The sequence below is a fragment of the Oncorhynchus gorbuscha genome, linkage group LG02 (assembly GCF_021184085.1).
Source record: "Oncorhynchus gorbuscha isolate QuinsamMale2020 ecotype Even-year linkage group LG02, OgorEven_v1.0, whole genome shotgun sequence".
Classification (NCBI taxonomy): Eukaryota; Metazoa; Chordata; class Actinopteri; order Salmoniformes; family Salmonidae; genus Oncorhynchus; species Oncorhynchus gorbuscha.
The window spans coordinates 13,474,947-13,498,384 of NC_060174.1; the positions used below are offsets into that span (position 1 = coordinate 13,474,947).

At 39.5% G+C, this 23,438-nt stretch overlaps 1 protein-coding gene across 1 annotated transcript in view; it reads left to right on the forward strand.

The window, feature by feature from the left end:
• tnni3k (TNNI3 interacting kinase) overlaps positions 1 to 23,438 on the forward strand; it is a 52,512-nt gene continuing 29,074 nt past the window's right edge. The window contains exons 1-13 of the mRNA XM_046301712.1: positions 1 to 135; positions 723 to 831; positions 1,234 to 1,319; positions 4,414 to 4,511; positions 5,085 to 5,195; positions 5,370 to 5,468; positions 6,913 to 7,051; positions 7,379 to 7,523; positions 8,363 to 8,467; positions 8,552 to 8,646; positions 9,112 to 9,261; positions 19,142 to 19,228; positions 19,798 to 19,854. Of these exons, the coding sequence (XP_046157668.1) occupies positions 96 to 135; positions 723 to 831; positions 1,234 to 1,319; positions 4,414 to 4,511; positions 5,085 to 5,195; positions 5,370 to 5,468; positions 6,913 to 7,051; positions 7,379 to 7,523; positions 8,363 to 8,467; positions 8,552 to 8,646; positions 9,112 to 9,261; positions 19,142 to 19,228; positions 19,798 to 19,854 (1,321 nt within the window). The 5' untranslated portion in view covers positions 1 to 95. The remainder of the gene's footprint in view (positions 136 to 722; positions 832 to 1,233; positions 1,320 to 4,413; positions 4,512 to 5,084; positions 5,196 to 5,369; positions 5,469 to 6,912; positions 7,052 to 7,378; positions 7,524 to 8,362; positions 8,468 to 8,551; positions 8,647 to 9,111; positions 9,262 to 19,141; positions 19,229 to 19,797; positions 19,855 to 23,438) is intronic.

Consider the following 23,438-nt stretch of genomic DNA (forward strand, 5'->3'; position numbering starts at 1 on the left):
TGTGACTGAGATAGGGATAGTGTTACTGCTTCACTCCTCTGCTCCACCAAACTATACAACGTACACAGGAAAAAAAGAAAAAAATAAGAGGTTCAATGGGGAATTATAAATCAAGACCAACTCAGACATGTACAGGTAATGGCTTGTTCTCTTTCAGTGTTTTGTGCTGCCTAAGAGAGTATATGTCAGGGTCTAAATATGTACTATAGAATCCTATTAAGAAGCTTTGCTTTGAAGAACGTATATACCCAATAGGGTGGTAGTAAGTTTTGCTGCCATTTTTTTTAACCTTCAATTTTTCCTTTGGTAATTAAACTAGGATATAGAAAACGTACATTATTTAACATTGGGGCGGCAGGGTAGCCTAGTGGTTAGAGCGTTGGACTAGTAACCAGAAAGTTGCAAGTTCAAACCCCGAGCTGACAAGGTACAAATCTGTCGTTTTGCCCCTGAACAGGCAGTTAACCCACTGTTCCTAGGCCATCATTGAAAATAAGAATTTGTTCTTAACTGACTTGCCCAGTTAAATAAAGGTTCAATAAAATTAGAAAATACAAGTGACAGGAAATGCATTCTATAGATGTACTAAATCCCTTTCAGGGTGTAAACTATGGAAAGTGTTTCAGCTTTTTAAAATGAAAGTACCTCAGTCACAATCAGGCTAATAGCTCACTAAATGATGCTATGTCTATGCTAACACTGGGCTAACTCCCTTTCTGAAGATGAGTGGAAGAAGAAGGTGAGTGAGTCATACTCTGTGATCATCGAGAGGCTGGAGGATGACCTACGCATCAAAGACAGCGAGCTGACAGACCTCAAACAGGTCTTCAGGTAACAGAGGCCCTCTGTGATAAAAGCGACACATTTATTCTCTATTCAGTCTTTCATATGTCATGTTATAACATCATAACATGCCAAACATTTTATGATAATGACTTCAGGTAACATTAGCTCTCTATGAAAGTGATGCATTCATCCCTATTCAGTCTTTCACATGTCAGGATATGACATCACAGAAATGTTATGATTGTGACTCATGCCCAGTCTCCATATACATGTCACAGTTCTAGACAATGTCCGAATGTTTTCTGGGTTGATTATTGCTGTTTTATTAAATGCATTATACGTTTTACATCAGTGTCCTAATTATGGTGTAAAGTACAGAGTAATAACTATTGTAATTACACATTTTTACACTCGACTTACATTCATATTTGTATTTGGATAACTCAGCTCTGATGAAGCTTTCCAGAAAGTGAACTTGAATTACCGGACAGAGAGCGGACTGTCCCTGTTGCATCTCTGCTGCATGTGTGGCGGTATGTACGATTATTACTATTAATAACCTCTTACCAAAACATTACAGTGTTACATATGCTGCTGCACTCTTGGCTTGATGCCCATGGGCTCATTAGCTTTGATTGTGCTCCAGTGTTTTTTTTTTAGCCTGGTCCCAGATCTCTTTATGCTGTCTAACCAGCAATATAAACTGGGTGGTTCAAGCCCTGAATGCAGATTAGCTGAAAGCCGTGGTATATGAGACCGTATACTACGGGTATGACAAAACATGTATTTTTACTGTCCTAATTCTGTAACCAGTTTATAATAGCAATAAGGCACCTCGGGGGTTTGTGGTATGTGGCCATATACCACACCCCCTCGGGCCTTATTACTTAAATTAACAGTACCAGTCAAAGGTTTGGACACACCTACTCATTCAAGGGTTTTTCTTTATTTTTACTATTTTCTACATTGTAGAAATGTTCCGCATTGCCTGACCTTCATGTATTAATGTAAAGATGGACTGTTGTTTCTCTTTGCTTATTTGAGCTGTTCTTGACATAATATGGACTTGGTCTTTTACCAAATATGGCTATCCTCTGTATACCACCCCTACCTTGTCACAACACAACTGATTGGCTCAAACACATTAAGAATTAAGAATAATTTACTATATAACTATTATATTACGTATTGGATCACACAAAAATGTAACTTTTACATTACCATGTAGTTTATCAATAAAATGGTCTGATGGTGATGTGGATATACTCGGTATATATATCCAAAAATAAATACATGATTTCACTCCAATACATTTTTATAGAAAGTTAGCAAAAATAGATAAGATCTTGCTACAATGGAAAGGAAAATGCCTTTATATTTGTGGAAAAATCACCCTGATAAACTCTTTGGTCATATCTCAGTTTACCTATTTGTTTTTGGCCTTGCCCACACCTAACGAACAGTTTTTTAAAAATGTATTAGAGAAAAAAATATTACATTTTATTGGAACAGCAAACCAGATAAAATTAAACAGGCCTATTTATGTAACAGAGATGACTTCGGAGGGCAGAAATGATAAAATATTAGAGCATTAGACCTCTCACTAAAGGCTTCAGTCATACAAAAGTTATACTTAAATACAAACTGGTTCTGTAGCAAATTAGTAAGAACGTCTCACCCTATGTTTAAGAAAGGCCTTATTCACTTTATTCAGATTACAACCGCTCACTTTCAGTTATTTACATCTCCCAAATATCGCTATTTTTAAATAATCCACCAGAAAAGACAGAAGAAATAATATAACAAATATTGTGGTTAAACTCAAATATAATAATTGTTTTTAAAAAATCATTATTTTTAGAAAAGAAAAAACACACTGCTCTACCCAAAATTACAACCAACAAATTGCATCATTACCGCAAAAATGGAAGAGGAATGTGGAAGGGGGAAAATGTAAGGAACTTGTCTGTCGGCCATGCATTAAAGACCAAAATTGGTTAAAGAAAATTGTGATGAATAAAAAACTATTCCAGTTTCATCTAAGGATTTTTAAAAATTGACAGCCATACCATATAGATTGCAAAAATGTTGGATTTTTTACATACCGATTCCATGGCACATGGTTTATGAACTGATAAGTAAAACGATCCTGGATTCAATAATCAATAGTATAGTAATACTTTTAGCAAAAAGGTTTATTTTCAATTTACAATCTGTAGAAACAATAAGAATAGAAAGGTTCATAACTTTTGTGAAACTTCACAGCACAATTGAAAAATATATGGCAAATTTTTATCCAATGTGGATGGGGTTAAGAGATTGATGGGAGGGGTTGAATGGAGCTGAAGGTTGGGACTAATAACAACTAATTACAATAAGATAACTAATGTACAACATACTGTGCCATAAAATGTATATATGTTAACAACTTTTTTTAGAGCACAGTTTGAATGAATGGCAAATAGAACCGGATGGACATAAATATATGGGAGTGTTAAGGGTAGAAGAAGGATATGAGTAAAAACAAACAAAATAAAACCATTGTAAAATAGACTGTGTCCAGGCTTAGGCCTGGAAATACAGGCCTAAGCATTGTTGTTCACTATTTTGTGATCACTAGTGTACTACTCCCTTCACAGAACAGCGCAAACTGGCTCTAACCAGAATAGAAAGAGGAGTAGGAGGCCCCGGTGCACAACTGAGCAAGAGGACAAGTACATTAGTGTCTAGTTTGAGAAACAGATGCCTCACAAGTCCTCAACTGGCAGGTTCATTAAATAGTACCCGCAAAACACCAGTCTCAATGTCAACAGTAAAGAGGTAACTCCGGGATGCTGGCCTTCTAGGCCTTCTTGCTGATAATTGGCCTCTGTTTCCAGATACAATAGTAATTTACAACATTAACAATGTCTACACTGTATTTCTGATCAATTTGATGTTATTTTTTGGACAAAAAAATTAGCTTTTCTTTCAAAAACGAGAACATTTCTAAGTGACCCCAAACTTTTGAACGGTTGTGTGTATATACATTTTTTCCCAAAAATATATGAGGGATTGGAAGTGATGCAGACAATTTATCACGTTCTGTCCTTAGTTCCTTTGATTTGTCTTTGTTTTAGGTTGGTCAGGGCGTGAATTGGGTGGGTTGTCTATGTTCCGTTTTCTATGTTGTGTTTGCGTTTGGCCTGGTATGGTTCTCAATCAGAGGCAAGTGTCGTTAGTTGTCTCTGATTGAGAATCATACTTAGGTAGCCTTTTCCCATTTGTGTTTGGTGGGTGTTTATTTTCTGTGTCTGTGTTTGTTCCACACGGAACTGTTTCGGTTGGTTATTTCACGTGTCCTTTATTGTTTTGTTTCAGTGTTCGCTTGGTTTAATAAAGAGCATGAACACGTACCACGCTACACATTGGTCCTCCGATCCTTACTACTCCTCCTCACTAGAGGGAAGCCGTTACACAATTACATTGATAGAAGCCACAATCTATCTGAAATATTAAAGCTGATCTATCCCCTAAAAAATGAAATATATATATATTTAAAAAATAAAATAATAATAATAATAATTAAAACATAGATAATATACCACAGACAGATCTGATGCGAAGCTAGTGTATTGTTTTCTCCAGGGAATAAAATCCACATAAGGACTCTGATGCTGAAAGGCCTACGTCCATCCAGGCTTACCAGGAATGGGTTCACTGCTCTACACCTGGCTGTCTATAAGGTGAGAGAATGGTTAGACACCTGTTGCCTTCATGCCTTCATCTGAAGACAGTGTTATTGATGTAGTTATAAAGATATGTGTGTTTCCATAGTGAGTAGGTTACTGTTTATGACGTGTGATTATTTTGTGAATGTTTCTATCGATTGTCCTTTTATGTTAAATGAGATGGAGACATTCCATGATTTTACCAGATGGTGGAGCGCAAGTCACATCACAAAGCACACATTGTTCTATGAACAGTGTGATATCTCCTGTTTTGCTTTCATACTAAGGACTAGAGAGAGTTCATCTAGTCCTGAGGCACACAGTATCAGTATTACACATTTGTCTATTTGAGGTCTCGGCTTAATCAAGATGCTGATAACTTGGGGTGAACGTCATCTGTATCTTCCCTGATTTCTCACCTCCTCAAAATGCCTGAAGAGAAGGTCAAACAGGAGGAAGCTTAGCTTCCCCAATGTTTTTAGAGAGAGGACACAAGGAATAAAGGAAGTACAATTTAAATTCTCCTCAAGTGTGAGGTTAAAGTGAAATCAAACCTATGTGATTGACAGTAGTTGTGTGTCCTCCCAGGACAATGCGGAGCTGGTGACGGCAATGCTCCACGGAGGGGCAGACATCCAGCAGGTTGGGTACGGTGCCCTAACAGCCCTGCATATCGCCACCATCGCTGGGCACCATGAGGTGGGCACGGCCCCTGTTCATACCAGTCTCAGACATTACCTCACATTCTGTACAGTACTATTCATATTTAAGAATAGTTCTGCTGATGTCAGCAACAATGGGTGTTCCAACAAGAGATTTTGTGATATGATAATAATATGTCCTATAATATAGCCTATATGTTGTCATTCTTAGGCAGTGGATATCCTTCTCCAGCATGGAGCCTATGTCAACGTCCAGGATGCTGTGTTCTTTACTCCTCTGCATATTGCTGCTTACTATGGCCATGACCAGGTAATGGTTTAAACATTGTATCCTAATATAACATTGTTGGTAGCTTCATCTAAGATGTCCCTCTTTACCTTCTGCCAAGCAATGGATGTGTTGAAATCTGTTCATTCCCTTTTCTTGATACGGGGGATGTAGGCTATGTCCCAAAATGGCATCATTTTGCTTTCATAGTGCACTACTTTTGACCAGAGCCCTATGGGCTATAGGGAAAAGAGTGACATTTAGGACTTATCTGTACAGTGTCTATTACAGTTATCCCCCAGGCTCAGTTCCCACTTCCCTGTTTGTCTCAAGTGGGTCTCTCTAAGCTCTGCTCCCATCACGTGCCAAAAACAACGAGTTGTTCTATCCCAGTTCGCTCCACTACCTGTAGGTTTTACAGATCCTCACCAGACCGTGGCTGCAAACCTTCTAATTTAGTGTACCCTCCATGCACAACAAATGAATTCCTAGTCTCCGGCAGCGTTTGGAACCAACGATCTGCAGTCTCTAAGGCTGAGTTTATCTCCCTACAATTTTGGGCCCTGACAGAAACGTGGATTACACCAGAGAACACTGCTACTCCAGCTGCTACCTCGTCCTCTGACTATGTGTTCTCTCATAGTCCAAAAGCATCTGGTCGTCACAGTAGTGGCACAGAGCTACTAATTTCTCCTAAGTGGAGATGTTCTCTTTTCCCCCTATCTCACCTGTCTATCTCCTCACTTGAATTCAATGCTGTCACTGTCACTTGTCCAATCAAGTTTAACATTGTTGTCATATATCACCCACCAGGTGCTGTTGGAGAGTTCCTCAATGAGCTTGACACCTTGAAAAGCTAATTTCCTGACCATGGCTCACCACTCATCGTACTGTGCGACTTTAATCCCGCAACACCTGACTTCAATTAATTTATTTTCCCCTCTTTTTTTCCACTCCTTTCCTCTTTTGATCTCAGCCTTTCCTAGTCATCTCCCATTCACAAGACAGACAGACTAATCTCACAGCACCCCCCCTGCAGGTTTCTGGTCACTACTATTCTCTCCCTCTCTCCTCCAACACTACCCACTCAGCCCCTATCCAGATGGTCATGCACTGCCTCAATCTTCGTTCTCTCTCTCCCACTACTCTCTTCTCTTCTATCCTATTTTCTCTTCCTTCTCTCCTGCTAAATCCTTCTCCCTCCTGTCAAATGACTCTGACTCTGCCTCTTTGACCCTACTCTCCTCCTTTTCCGCCAATTTTGACTCCCACTCCCAGTAGTGGCACAGAGCTACTAATTTCTCCTAAGTGGAGATGTTCTCTTTTCCCCCTATCTCACCTGTCTATCTCCTCACTTGAATTCAATGCTGTCACTGTCACTTGTCCAATCAAGTTTAACATTGTTGTCATATATCACCCACCAGGTTAATTGTAAGTCATTCTGGATAAGACTGTCTGCTAAATGTTTAAAATGTAAATCTCTCAGGTGGCTAAGCTGTTGTTGAAGTTTGGGGCGGATGTAAATGTGAGTGGGGAAGTGGGAGACAGACCGTTACACCTGGCAGCCGCCAAGGGCTTCCTCAGCGTCGTAAAACTGCTGCTGGCAGAGGGGAGCAAGACTGAAGGTGAGAGTTAGTGCAGTAGGTCTGGGAGCTACAGGGTACATGCTTGAGTTTCACCGTGTCTCTAAACATGCTCTCAATACAATCCACAGTTCAGGTGATATACTGTTTATCTTGATGGGACGTGCGCTTGAGTGGGGAACATTATGATGTAACTGCATAGTGGACCTGATGTTCATTATGGTCTACCGGTACTGACCATCATGTTTATCTACAAGTCACACAATGACTCTTGATTTGTTCAAAGTTGTACATGGTTTTAGTAAGGAAATGACTAGCTTATTTAAAGGTGCCCAACCAGAAAACAACTCAGTCCTTCTTCCTCCACAGTGAATGCTCAGGACAATGAGGACCACGTCCCGCTCCACTTCTGTGCCCGTTTCGGCCACCATGAAGTTGTCCACTTTCTGTTGCAGGGCAACTTTGAGCTACAGCCTCACTCCGTCAACATCTACGGAGACACCCCTCTCCACCTGTGAGTTAACTAATGATACAGTATTTCGTAATGATAAGAACATCTGGGGTGAAACCATTTAGAGTACAACACAGGGGAAATAGACAGAGAATGATTTCACTGGCTCATGTCAGTACCCTCTGAGGAGTTCAGCAGCAGATTGAACTCTACTGGGGCTGTATGTATCAAGTGTCTCAGAGTTGGATGGCTGATCTAGAATCTGCCCCCGCCATCTATGTAACCAGTATTCATTGTTGTCAAAACTGATCCTAAATCAGTGCTCCTACTCTGAGACACTTGATCACTAAGGGATTTACGTGATCCACACACACCAACACAGTCATGAAGAAGGCACGACAATGCCTCTTCAACCCCAAGAGGCAGAAAAATGTTGGCATGGGCCCGCAGATAAGACTTATAAATAGATGAGTCCACAAAATAGCTACCCTGACTATCGACATTGACCCTCTTTTGCAGTAAGTATTTTGACTCATCGCATACACTACTGCTACTGTTAATGATATCTCTTGTCGTTTAGTCACTTTACCCCTGCCCATATCTACCTCATATCCCTGGACATCAACTTTGTACTGGTTCCCGTGTATATAGCAAAGTTATCTTTACTCATTGTGTATTTTTTCCTTGTGTTATTATTTTTTCTATATTTTTCTCACTGCATTGTTGGGAAGGGCATTTCACTGTTAGTTTACACCTGCTATTTACAAAGCATCTGATAAATAAAGTGTGATTTGATTTGATACATATGGCCCCTGGTCTTATTCACTGAGACTGATTAAAGCTACTATGATCTCCTTATGTGTCTAGCTGTATCTGCAACTCATTGCGCCTGTGTTCCACAGGGCCTGCTACAATGGAAAGTTTGAGGTGGTGAAGGAGATAGTACAGCTGTCAGGCACAGAGAGTCTGTCCAAGGAGAACATATTTAGCGAGACCGCCTTTCACAGGTAATAGCCCCAGTGTAACCCTATGAGTTACCTTCTCCGTCTGTACTGGTCCAAGAAAACAGCAGTGTCTACCTCTCCCCACAGTGCCTGCACCTATGGGAGGAGTCTGGAGATGGTCAAGTTCCTGCTCGGTCAGAACGCCATGAGCATCAACCATCAGGGCAGAGACGGACACACAGGTGGCTATGTCTCCTCGTTACCTAACCTAAGGCCAGGAGGTTTTCCCTGGCCAGGTCACGAGATCAGAACAATATCTTGAACCTAATGTTAAAGTATGACTGAGGCCAGGAGTTTTTGTTGACCAGAACTGAAGAGGAAAAGCTCTTGGCCTTATAAATAACATCTAAACCACCCGAGAGCACTTAATAAGATCTAGTTCCAATTAAAATTGGTTTTGCAGCAATAGTCAAATATAAAAAACGATTGGCAAGGACTTCTAAACAATCCGAAAGCACTCAATAAGTTCAAGTTCCATCTTTGTTATCCCAGAGGGGAATAAGTTTTGCAACAATAGTCATACATAAAAAATGACTTTGACAATTGGCAAAGACTTCAACACAAATAAGGTCCATATGAATGGAAGAAGAGCGGTTGATCTGACTGCTTAGGCTAATAACCTATGAACCCTGTCACTATCTCTGTAGGTCTGCACAGTGCATGTTTCCACGGCCACATACGTCTGGTCCAGTTCCTATTGGACAGCGGGGCTGACATGAACCTGGTGGCCTGTGACCCCAGCCGGTCCAGTGGGGAGAAGGAGGAGCAGACCTGCCTCATGTGGGCCTATGAGAAAGGTTAGTCAGTGATGGACACATGGGTCTGTCCAATGGGAGGCCAAAGACAAAGCTGTATCTCAGAAAGGCTAGATTTTGTAATTAGTGCTGAGATGATAACATCTTTACTAGATCTCTTTTTCACAGATGATTGACTTTCCTTGAATTGTGAGGAGGATGGTTTGTAACTTTCAGAGATTTGACTTTGCTAGGAAACCTTGACAGTACTGTACAGTGAGGGAAAAAAGTATTTGATCCCCTGCTGATTTTGTACGTTTGCCTACTGACAAAAAAATATCAGTCTATAATTTAATGGTAGGTTTATTTGAACAGTGAGAGACAGAATAACAACAACAAAATCCAGAAAAATGCACGTCAAAAATGTTATAAATTGATTTGCATTTTAATGAGGGAAATAATTATTTGACCCCTCTGCAAAACATGACTTAGTACTTGGTGGCAAAACCTTTGTTGGCAATTTACATTTACATTTAAGTCATTTAGCAGACGCTCTTATCCAGAGCGACTTGGCAATCACAGAGGTCAGACGTTTCTTGTAGTTGGCCACCAGGTTTGCACACATCTCAGGAGGGATTTTGTCCCACTCCTCTTTGCAGATCTTCTCCAAGTAATTAAGGTTTCGAGGCTGACGTTTGGAAACTCGAACCTTCAGCTCCTTCCACAGATTTTCTATGGGATTAAAGACTGGAGACTGGCTAGGCCACTCCAGGACCTTAAATGTGCTTCTTCTTGAGCCACTCCCTTGTTGCCTTGGCCGTGTGTTTTGGGTCATTGTCATGCTGGAATACCCATCCACAACCCATTTTCAATGCCCTGGCTGAGGGAAGGAGGTTCTCACCCAAGATTTGATGGTACATGGCCCTGTCCATTCTTCCTTTGATGCGGTGAAGTTGTCCTGTCCCCTTGGCAGAAAAACACCCCCAAAGCATGTTTCCACCTCCATTTTTGACAGTCCTTCACGGCGTAGTGTGTTACCAATTGTTTTCTTGGTGACTATGGTCCCACCTGCCTTGAGATCATTGACAAGATCCTCCCGTGTAGGTCTGGGCTGATTCCTCACCGTTCTCATGATCATTGCAACTCCACGAGGTGAAATCTTGCATGGAGCCCCAGGCCGAGGCAGATTGACAGTTCTTTTGTGTTTCTTCCATTTGCGAATAATCGCACCAACTGTTGTCACCTTCTCACCAAACTGCTTGGCGATGGTCTTGTAGCCCATTCCAGCCTTGTGTAGGTCTACAATCTTGTCCCTGACATCCTTGGAGAGCTCTTTGGTCTTGGCCATGGTGGAGAGTTTGGAATCTGATTGATTGATTGCTTCTGTGGACAGGTGTCTTTTATACAGGTAACAAACTGAGATTAGGAGCACACTCTTAAAGGGAGTGCTCCTAAAGAGTGTGCTCCTAATCTCAGCTCGTTACCTGTATAAAAGACACCTGGGAGCCAGAAATCTTTCTGATTGAGAGGGGGTCAAATACTTGTTTCCCTCATTAAAAGGCAAATCAATTTATAACACTTTTGACATGCGTTTTTCTGGATTTTTTTGCTGTTATTCTGTCTCTCACTGTTCAAATAAACCTACCATTAAAATTATAGACGGATAATTTATTTGTCAGTGGGCAAACGTACAAAATCAGCAAGGGATCAAATACTTTTTTCCCTCACTGTACACTGAGTAACTGTTTGTAATTGATTTTACTCCCCCACACTGTCACCCTACCCCTGTCTCAGTAAGAATGAATAGTGAGAGTATAAGTAACTGTGACTGTGTACTACATCATAGTAGTAAAATCAAATCAAATGTATTTGTCACATACACATGGTTAGCAGGTGTTAATGCAAGTTTAGCGAAATGCTTGTGCTTCTAGTTCTGACCATGCACTAATATCTAACAAGTAATATAACCTAACAATTTCACAACAAGTAGTGACTGTAGTACTACCCAGTAGTATTAGTAGTAGTATTAGTAGTCGTTGGCATACATGTAGTAGTGACTGTACCATTACCCAGTAGTAGTCAGTAGGGAACCATCAGGGCCCTCTACGCCCTCAGGATAGATACAAATCTGTATATATTTTTACATATATTATAATTTGTCATTTTCTTTTCATTGATTTAATATTTTTTTACCTTAGTTGTAATGATCTTCCTATTGAATTTCTTCAGTTAGTGTTTGGAAAAGAAGGGTTAATATCCAAGAGAAAAAAATATCCAATCTGAATTTTTCTTTGGTAGTCTCTTGATAGAAATGATCTAGCTGGGCTCAACGCTCATTGGCTAGGCGCTCAGGCTTTGAATAGAAGGCACCAGCCAACGTCATTGACATTGACTACAATTAGAGCAGCATTTTGGAATGACAGTAGAATCAACCAATCACAAATAGTCTTGTAATAGGTGGGACAATTGTATGATGCCTAAGCACACGTCACTAATTCAGAGCCAATAGCAAGCCTTATCTTGTTTTGGCACGCTTGAGCCTAGCTAGCTGAGTGTATGTAACGATGGCGATGGCAGCTGCAGAGAGAGTAATCAAGGACATTGCCTGATTTGGTACAAAGAGAAAATAGTTTTGAAACATTTTTTTTAACCTTTATTTAACTAGGCAAGACAGTTAAGAACAAATTCTTATTTTCAATGACAGCCTAGGAACAGTGGGTTAACTGCCTGTTCAGGGGCAGAACGACAGATTTGTACCTTGTCAGCTCAGGGATTTGAACTTGCAACCTTTCGGTAACTAGTCCAACTCTCTAACCACTAGGCTACCCTACCGCCCCAAGTGTTCAGAAAGATTGCACATTTTAAAGTCTCCCATGGTTAGCTTTACTGCTTCAGGTGACGCAGGACTACCTGGCCTGATGACTCATTGTTGTCCCCAGTCCACCTGGTCGTGCTGCTGCTCCAGTTTAAACTCTTCTGCCTGCGCCTATGGAACCCTGGCCTGTTCACTGGACATGCTTCCTTGTCCCGGACCTGCTGTTTTCGACTCTCTCTCTCTACCGCACCTGCTGTCTCTAACTCTGAATGATCGGCTATGAAAAGCCAGCCAGAGGAGGACTGACCACCCCTCAGAGCCTGGTTCCTCTCTAGGTTTCTTCCTAGGTTCCTGCCTTTCTAGGGAGTTTTTCCTCACCACCGTGTTTCTACATCTGTATTGCTTACTGTTTGGGGTTTTAGGCTGGGTTTCTGTATAGCACTTTGTGACATTGGCCTATGTAAAAAGGGCTTTATAAGTACATTTGATTGATTTACTGTCTCAGCCTGGAATACAAGGTGATGTTGGCACCTATTTGGATGTCAGTGGAGGGGGCTATGTAAACAATAAATAGTCAGACCTGATTTATTTTCCATGGCAAGTAGTATGGTCATAGTTTTATGTCTTTAGTACAGACCTGCTGCTTAGTTGTAATATTGGCAGGATTGCAATATTTCTCGTTGATAAATGCACAAACTCCACCACCTTTTCTCTTACCAGAGTTGATGTTTCGGTCCATTCTAACAATTGTGTAGCCATGCAGGTCCACAACAGAGTCGGGATCCTGTTCCGTAAGCCAGGTCTTAGATAGACAGATCAGGCAGGATTGTTCGTACTCTGAGAGGTGTTGGGTACGAGCCCGTAGCTCCTCATTCTTATTCCTTATGCTTTGTACATGTCCATCCATAATAGATGGGATAGGTGTTCTGAAGGGTTGTTTTTTAATCTGAGTCTGAATTCCTCCTCTACCGGCACACTTCCTTGGTTTAGATGTCTTTTCTTGGGAAAATGTTGGTTTATTAATGGTGGTATTCCATTGCAGTGTAGACTTGCAGCAAAGGGTCGGAGATTAAGCAGGACATCTCTAATGTACGATATCCGTGGTTGCGGCTTGCTGTATACATCGAAGGTTAAATTGACAGCTTGTATGGTGCGTTTCACAAACAAAAACAGATTAAAACTAACAGCCAACGTACTGCTATTTGCCTCATTATTAGTTATCCGATTGATTAACACTAAAAACTTGGTTGATTGAGGTGAATTGCAATTTTAAAACCCTTTAGATAAAAAAACTAGTAGTAGCAGTCATACATGTAGTAGTTGTGGTAGTAGTAATCATACATGTAGTAGTTGTGGTAGTAGTAATCATACATGTAGTAGTAGTAGTAATCATACATGGAGTAATCATACATGTAGTAGTAGTAGTAATCATACATGTAGTAGTAGTAATCATACATGGAGTAATCATACATGTAGTAGTAGTAGTAATCATACATGTAGTAGTAGTAATCATACATGTAGTAGTAGTAATCATACATACAGTAGTAATCATACATGTGGTAGTAGTAGTCATACATGTAGTAGTAGTAATCATACATACAGTAGTAGTGGTAGGTAGTAGTAGTAGTAGTAGTAATCATACATGTAGTAGTAATCATACATGTAGTAGTAGTAATCATACATGTAGTAGTAGTAATCATTCATGTAGTAGTAGTAATCATACATACAGTAGTAGTGGTAGGTAGTAGTAGTAGTAGTAATCATACATGTAGTAGTAATCATACATGTAGTAGTAGTAATCATACATGTAGTAGTAGTAATCATACATGTAGTAGTAGTAATCATACATGTAGTAGTAGTAATCATACATGTAGTAGTAGTAGTCATACATGTAGTAGTAGTAATCATACATACAGTAGTAGTAGTAGTCATACATGTAGTAGTTGTGGTAGTAGTAATCATACATGTAGTAGTAGTAGTAATCATACATGGAGTAATCATACATGTAGTAGTAGTAGTAATCATACATGTAGTAGTTGTGGTAGTAGTAATCATACATGTAGTAGTAGTAATCATACATGGAGTAATCATACATGTAGTAGTAGTAGTAATCATACATGTAGTAGTAGTAATCATACATGTAGTAGTAGTAATCATACATACAGTAGTAGTAGTAGTAGTCATACATGTAGTAGTAGTAATCATACATACAGTAGTAGTGGTAGGTAGTAGTAGTAGTAGTAGTAATCATACATGTAGTAGTAATCATACATGTAGTAGTAGTAATCATACATGTAGTAGTAGTAATCATACATACAGTAGTAGTAGTAATCATACATGTAGTAGTAGTGGTAATCATACATACAGTAGTAGTGGTAGGTAGTAGTAGTAGTAGTAGTAATCATACATGTAGTAGTAGTAATCATACATGTAGTAGTAGTAGTAATCATACATGTAGTAGTAGTAATCATACATGTAGTAGTAGTAGTAATCATACATGTAGTAGTAGTAGTAATCATACATACAGTAGTAGTGGTAGGTAGTAGTAGTAGTAGTAGTAGTAATCATACATGTAGTAGTAGTAATCATACATGTAGTAGTAGTAATCACACATGTAGTAGTAGTAATCATACATGTAGTAGTAGTAATCATACATGTAGTAGTAGTAATCATACATGTAGTAGTAGTAATCATACATGTAGTAGTAGTAGTCATACATGTAGTAGTAGTAATCATACATACAGTAGTAGTAGTAGTCATACATGTATTAGTTGTGGTAGTAGTAATCATACATGTAGTAGTAGTAGTAATCATACATGTAGTAGTAGTAATCATACATGTAGTAGTAGTAATCATACATGTAGTAGTAGTAGTAATCATACATGTAGTAGTAGTAATCATACATGTAGTAGTAGTAATCATACATGTAGTAGTAGTAATCATACATGTAGTAGTAGTAGTCATACATGTAGTACTAGTAGTCATACATGTAGTAGTTGTGGTAGTAGTAATCATACATGTAGTAGTAGTAGTAGTAATCATACATGGAGTAATCATACATGTAGTAGTAATCATACATGTAGTAGTAGTAATCATACATGTAGTAGTAGTAGTCATACATGTAGTAGTTGTGGTAGTAGTAATCATACATGTGGTAGTAGTAGTAATCATACAGGCTCCCTGCCTGTGCCATTAAACCCCTTCAACTCATCCAGAACGCCGCAGCCCGTCTGGTGTTCAACCTTCCCAAGTTCTCTCACGTCACCCCGCTCCTCCGTTCTCTCCACTGGCTTCCAGTTGAAGCTCGCATCCGCTACAAGACCATGGTGCTTGCCTACGGAGCTGTGAGGGGAACGGCACCTCAGTACCTCCAGGCTCTGATCAGGCCCTACACCCAAACAAGGGCACTGCGTTCATCCACCTCTGGCCTGCTCGCCTCCCTACCACTGAGGAAGTACAGCTCCCGCTCAGCCCAGTCAAAACTGTTCGCTGCTCTAGCCCCCCAATGGTGGAACAAACTCCCTCACGACGCCAGGACAGCGGAGTCAATCACCACCTTCCGGAGACACCTGAAACCCCACCTCTTTAAGGAATACCTAGGATAGGATAAGTAATCCCTCTCACCCCCCCCTTTAAGATTTAGATGCACTATTGTAAAGTGACTGTTCCACTCGATGTCATAAGGTGAATGCACCAATTTGTAAGTCGCTCTGGATAAGAGCGTCTGCTAAATGACTTAAATGTAAATGTAAATGTAGTAATCATACATGTAGTAGTAGTAGTAATCATACATGTAGTAGTAGTAATCATACATGTAGTAGTAGTAATCATACATGTAGTAGTAGTAATCATACATGTAGTAGTAGTAGTAATCATACATGTAGTAGTAGTAGTTATACATGTAGTAGTTGTGGTAGTAGTAATCATACATGTAGTAGTAGTAGTAATCATACATGTAGTAGTAGTAATCATACATGTAGTAGTAGTAATCATACATGTAGTAGTAGTAATCATACATGTAGTAGTAGTAGTCGTACATGTAGTAGTAGTGGTAGGTAGTAGTAGTAGTAGTAGTAGTAGTAATCATACATGTAGTAGTAGTAATCATACATGTAGTAGTAGTAGTCATACATGTAGTAGTAGTAATCATACATGTAGTAGTAGTAGTCATACATGTAGTAGTAGTAGTCATACATGTAGTAGTAGTAATATAACAATTATTTTACCACAGAACTTTAAAGCGTATCAACTCTTACTAAGTCCTCAACTACAACTAACTACATAAATCACAGTATACATCACATCAAAACAAATGAAATACCGTATACAAAAAGGTGGTAGTCAGTCGGTCAGTCAGACAATCCAATCTGCCAATAGATCTCCAGCGGACAAAGGCCACGAAGAACGGAGAGGGAAAGTATTCGGCCCCCTTGAACTTTGCGACCTTTTGCCACATTTCAGGCTTCAAACATAAAGATATAAAACTGTATTTTTTGTGAAGAATCAACAACAAGTGGGACACAATCATGAAGTGGAACGACATTTATTGGATATTTCAAACCTTTTTAACAAATCAAAAACTGAAAAATTGGGCGTGCAAAATTATTCAGCCCCCTTAAGTTAATACTTTGTAGCGCCACCTTTTGCTGCGATTACAGCTGTAAGTCGCTTGGGGTATGACTATCAGTTTTGCACATCGAGAGAATGACATTTTTTCCCATTCCTCCTTGCAAAACAGCTCAAGCTCAGTGAGGTTGGATGGAGAGCATTTGTGAACAGCAGTTTTCAGTTCTTTCCACAGATTCTCGATTGGATTCAGGTCTGGACTTTGACTTGGCCATTCTAACACCTGGATATGTTTATTTTTGAACCATTCCATTGTAGATTTTGCTTTATGTTTTGGATCATTGTCTTGTTGGAAGACAAATCTCTGCCCCAGTCTCAGGTCTTTTGCAGACTCCATCGGGGTTTTCTTCCAGAATGGTCCTGTATTTGGCTCCATCCATCTTCCCATCAATTTTAACCATCTTCCCTGTCCCTGCTGAAGAAAAGCAGGCCCAAACCATGATGCTACCACCACCATGTTTGACAGTGGGGATGGTGTGTTCAGGGTGATGAGCTGTGTTGCTTTTACGCCAAACCTAACGTTTTGCATTGTTGCCAAAAAGTTCAATTTTGGTTTCATCTGACCAGAGCACCTTCTTCCACATGTTTGGTGTGTCTCCCAGGTGGCTTGTGGCAAACTTTAAACAACACTTTTTATGGATATCTTTAAGAAATGGCTTTCTTCTTGCCACTCTTCCATAAAGGACAGATTTGTGCAATATATGACTGATTGTTGTCCTATGGACAGAGTCTCCCACCTCAGCTGTAGATCTCTGCAGTTCATCCAGAGTGATCATGGGCCTCTTGGCTGCCTCTCTGATCAGTCTTCTCCTTGTATGAGCTGAACGTGTAGAGGGACTGTAACGGCGTTCGTCTGTTGAAGAAAGAGAGTCGGACCGAAATGCAGCGTGTTGGTTACTCATGACTTTAATGAAAGAAAACGCGGTACATGAAATAACTGATACTAAATACAAAAACAACAGAACGGAACGTGAAACTAATTACAGCCTATCTGGTGACTACAACACAGAGACAGGAACAATCACCCACGAAATACAAAGCGAAACTATGGCTCCCTAAATACGGTTCCCAATCAGAGACAACGAGGATCACCTGACTCTGATTGAGAATCGCCTCAGGCAGCCAAGCCTATACAACACCCCTAATTAGCCGCGATCCCAAATACTACAAACCCCAATACGAAAAACAACATATAAACCCATGTCACATCCTGGCCTACCCAAACATATAACAAAAACACAAAATACAATGACCAAGGCGTGACAGGGACGGCCAGGTCTTGGTAGATTTGCAGTGGTCTGATACTCCTTCCATTTCAATATTATCGCTTGCACAGTGCTCCTTGGGATGTTTAAAGCTTGGGAAATCTTTTTGTATCCAAATCCGGCTTTAAACTTCTTCACAACAGTATCTCGGACCTGCCTGGTGTGTTCATTGTTCTTCATGATGCTCTCTGCGCTTTTAACGGACCTCTGAGACTATCACAGTGCATGTGCATTTATACGGAGACTTGATTACACACAGGTGGATTGTATTTATCATCATTAGTCATTTAGGTTAACATTGGATCATTCAGAGATCCTCACTGAACTTCTGTAGAGAGTTTGCTGCACTGAAAGTAAAGGGGCTGAATAATTTTGCACGCCCAATTTTTCAGTTTTTGATTTGTTAAAAAAGTTTGAAATATCCAATAAATGTCGTTCCACTTCATGATTGTGTCCCACTTGTCGTTGATTCTTCACAAAAAAATACAGTTTTATATCTTTATGTTTGAAGCCTGAAATGTGGCAAAAGGTTGCAAAGTTCAAGGGGGTCGAATACTTTCGCAAGGCACTGTACATACAGTAGTAGTAGTCATACATGTAGTAGTAGTAATCACACATGTAGTAGTAGTAATCACACATGTAGTAGTAGTAATCATACATGTAGTAGTAGTAATCATACATACAGTAGTAGTAGTAATCATACATGTAGTAGTAGTAGTATTCATACATACAGTAGTAGTAGTCATACATGTAGTAGTAGTAATCACACATGTAGTAGTAGTAGTCATACATACAGTAGTAGTAATCATACATACAGTAGTAGTAGTAATCATACATACAGTAGTAGTAGTCATACATGTAGTAGTAGTGGTAGGTAGTAGTAGTAGTAGTAGTAATCATACATGTAGTAGTAGTAATCATACATGTAGTAGTAGTAATCATACATACAGTAGTAGTAATCATACATACAGTAGTAGTAATCATACATGTAGTAGTAGTAATCATACATACAGTAGTAGTAATCATACATGTAGTAGTAGTAATCATACATACAGTAGTAGTAGTCATACATGTGGTAGTAGTAGTAGTAGACACTGCAGTAGTAGCACTACTAATGATGACTTTGGTGGATGGGTATAATGCGGTAATAATGGGTTTGTTTTTAGTGAATGCTACCATAACAAACCTTTCTGTATATCCCTGTATCTGTGACCCTGTCCCGGTGTCCCTACCCCAGGTCATGATACCATCGTCACTCTGCTCAAACACTACAAGCGTCCCCTGGATGACTCCCCATGTAACGAGTACTCTCAGCCTGGCGGAGGTGAGTGGGAGAGGAGGGGATCACTGGTGCACTTGGACTTCAAGGCCCTAACATCTAGGGCCATCTCATAGGGTGAATCTCAATTGTATTTGCTTGATTCCTCATGTTCTCTATACTTACCGCCTTCTCAAAATGCATTGGAGGAGAAGGTCAGAGTGGAGGAACCTCTGATGTTCTTCTCCAATGCATTTTAAGGAGCCAAGGAGAGAGGATGTAAGGAATTATGACAATTGAGAGAACTAATATTCTCTTTTCGATGCTATAATGTATGTCTTTGCTATGCTATATAATGTACATCTAATGCTATGTATCTTTAGGAGAGGCCAACAAAGGAGAGGATGTTGACTATAAACATTATTAATGTTCAAAGATAACACCTCACCAAGATGATAGAATACAACACAAGTAAATGTTATTTTCAAAAAATGAATAAATAATAGGTCTACAAAGGAGAGAATGTGTAATGTTCAAAGTGCAAGATAACACCTCACCAAGATTGCTGAATTACATACAACAATGTACAATGTAATGTGATAATCATCCTGTTTATCTTGTCACGACTCTTTCAGATGGGTCCTACGTGTCTGTGCCGTCCCCCCTGGGCAAGATCAAAAGCATGACCAAAGGTACTGGAGTAAAGTGAAGCACATGACACGCTGTGTCCTGCATCACCCAAGCAACACTTCACATCACTGTCAGCTGACAGTGACATGCTCACTGGTTACTGTTGCTATGGGACTTATTAGAGTTTGTCTCCTATATATGATTATATGGTAATAGACAATAGCAAACAACAGGCCAATGTAAAAAATAAATAAAATAACAACAACAAAAAGAGAGAAAAAAGCTCACTGGTTACTGTTGCTATGTGACTCAGGTAGGGCTGACCCCATTTAGTCGACTGGTCGATTGTTTGGTGGATAGGCTGTTGGTCGACCAAGATTTTTTTAGTAGACTAAATGGGGTTAGCAAAAAATAAATAAAATAATATTGTGTACAAGACACCTGTCTGATTGGCGCCTGTCTGAGTGGACTGATCCATTGTGGAGGCCATGGGGATGGCACAGTCCATCACTCTGTCAAGTGCTGCTGGAATTCTATATGTTTATATTACATAACAATGACTCAACACTAAATTGTATATGGTTATATTACATAAGAACAATGACTCAACACTAAATTGTATATGGTTATATTACAAAAGAACAATGACTCAACACTAAATTGTATATGGTTATATTACATAAGAACAATGACTCAACACTAAGAACAATTATATTATTTAATAACAAATGTGCTTTCTCCCGCATTGGATAGCGGTCGCTGTCTGCGGGTTTAGAAACACATCAGTGCGCTTTTGAATTTCCGCCTTTTTTTAGACTACGTTGCTGTGTGCATCATAGCAAAGTTAACCAGCATATTGGTGTTGAGAACAATGAGGTGGAGGCAGCAGCAGAATAAGGAGATGAGAAAACAGCCCTTGCCTTATTGTCTAAGACAGGTATTCCCAAACTGGGGTCCGCGCAAACTGGGGTACGCGCAATGCCGTCGGGGGTACGCCAAATAAAAATGTGATTACAGTTTACGTCCATAGAGACTCATACCAGCTCTACTGGTAGTACTGCTACTACCAGCAGTACTACAGCAGTACTACACCTGCACCTGTCAACGACACAAGTTGTTCTGCTTCCACGAGCACATCCAATGCTAGTATCAGTAATTCTACATTTGTTGTCGAAAAGCTACTGATCCTTTACCCGGGAAAGCACCGAACAACAGACAGGGACGTTGGACCATCAAAGAGGCGCAAATATGATGTGAACTACATTGATTTGGGGATCACTTACACTACCGTTCATAAGTTGGGGGTCACTTAGAGATTTCCATGTTTTTGAAAGAAAAGCACATTTTTTGTCCATTAAAATAACATCAAATTGATACAGTGTAGACATTGTTAATGTTGTAAATCACAATTGTATCTGGAAACAGCTGATTTTTAATGGAATATCTACATAGGCGTACAGGATCCCATTATCAGCAACCATCACTCCTGTGTTCCAATGGCACGTTGTGTTAGCTAATCCAAGTTTATCATTTTAAAATGCTAATGGATCATTAGAAAACCCTTTTGCAATTATGTTAGCACAGCTGAAAACTGTTGTTATGATTAAAGAAGCAATAAAACCAGCATTCTTTAGACTAGTTGAGTATCTGGAGTATCAGCATTTGTGGGTTCAATTGCAGCCTCAAAATGGCCAGAATCAAATAACTTTCTTCTGAAACTCGTCAGTGTATTCTTGTTCTGAGAAATGAAGGCTATTTCATGCGAGAAATTGCCAAGAAACTGAAGATCTCGCACAATCTGTGTACTACTCCCTTCACAGAACAGAGCAAACTGGCCCTAACCAGAATAGAAAGAGGAGTGGGAGGCCCCGGTGCACAACTGAGCAAGAGGACAAGTACACTGGAGTGTCTAGTTTGAGAAACAGATGCCTCACAAGTCCTCAACTGGCAGGTTCATTAAATAGTACCCGCAAAACACCAGTCTTAACGTCAACAGTGAAGAGGCAACTCCGGGATGCTGGCCTTCTATGCAGAGTTGCAAAGAAAATGCCATATCTCAAACTGTCCAATAAAAATAAAAGATTAAGATGGGCAAAAGAACACAGACACTGGACAGTATCCCGGAGTTGCCTTTTCCTGCTTCTGTTGCCTGTTTGAGTGTTTGTTAAACAACCTACTGATTCCGTGAGCACCAAGCCTCAACCAACTTCATGTGAACTAAACAATTCCGCAAATTCATTTGTTTTTAATATTTGCTTTACTGTGATAAAGGCTTTACACTTTTTTTCCATTAGAACAGCCTCTCTGGTATTAATTATAATTATTTAATGTTTTTTAAGCTGTTCTAAATTGTCACAAAAATAATATTTATAACGATAATAATGCTCCTTTTTCTTGATCTCCTTCTTAATGTTATTATTATTATAATCATTATTAGAATAATAAGTAATGTCATTATCATTAGTAGGCTTAGTACTGTATAGCAGCCTTGTTTAAAAATTCTTATGGCTTAGATCCAGCTAACGGGATTGATATGACAATAGCCAGTTAAAAACAACAGAAACAACAGAAATCTCATAATTAAAATTCCTCAAATATACAAGTATTTTACACCATTTTAAAGATAAACTTGTTGTTAATCCCACCACAGTGTCCAATTTCAAAAAGGCTTTACGACGAAAGCACACCAAATGATTATGTTAGGTCAGTACCTAGTCACAGAAAAACACAGCGAGAAGTCACAAAAAGCAGAAATAGAGATAAAATACATCACTAACCACTGATTATCTTCATCAGATGACACTCACATGACTTCATGTTACACAATACATGTATGTTTTGTTCGATAAAGTTCATATTTCTATCCAAAAATCTCAGTTTAGATTGGAGCATTACGTTCAGTAATGTTTTGCTTCCAAAACTTTCGGTGATTTTGCAGAGCCACATCAATTTACAGAAATACTCATCATAAATGTTGATGAAAATACAAGTGTTACGCATGGAACTTTAGATGAACTTCTCCTTAATGTAACCGCTGTGTCAGACTTCAAAAAGCTTTACTGAAAAAGCACACCATGCAATAATCTGAGTACAGCACTCAGACACAAAACAAGCCATACAGAGATCTGCAATGTTGTGGAGTCAACAGAAGTCAGAAATAGCATTATAAATATTCACTTACCTTTGATGATACTCATCAGAATGCACTCCCAGTTCCACAATAATTGTTTGATTTGTTTGATAAAGTCCATTTATGTCCAAATACCTCCTTTTTGTTCGCGCCTTGAGTTCACAAATCCAAATTCACGACGCGCAGGGCAGACGAAAAGTCAAAACATTCCATTACAGTTTGTAGAAACATGTCAAACGATGTATAGAATCAATCTGTAGGATGTTTTTAAACATAAATCTTCAATAATGTTTCAACCGGAGAATTCCTTTGTCTGTAGAAATGCGATGCAGCTACCTCTCCTGGGAGCGCACCTGAATGAGCTCATGGCAGTACGCCTGACTCAAGCCTTCACAAACAAAAGGTTCTAAAGACTGTTGACATCTAGTGGAAGCCTTAGGAAATGCAATATGACCCCATAGACACTGTATATTCACAAGCATTTCGCTACACTCGCATTAACATCTGCTAACCATG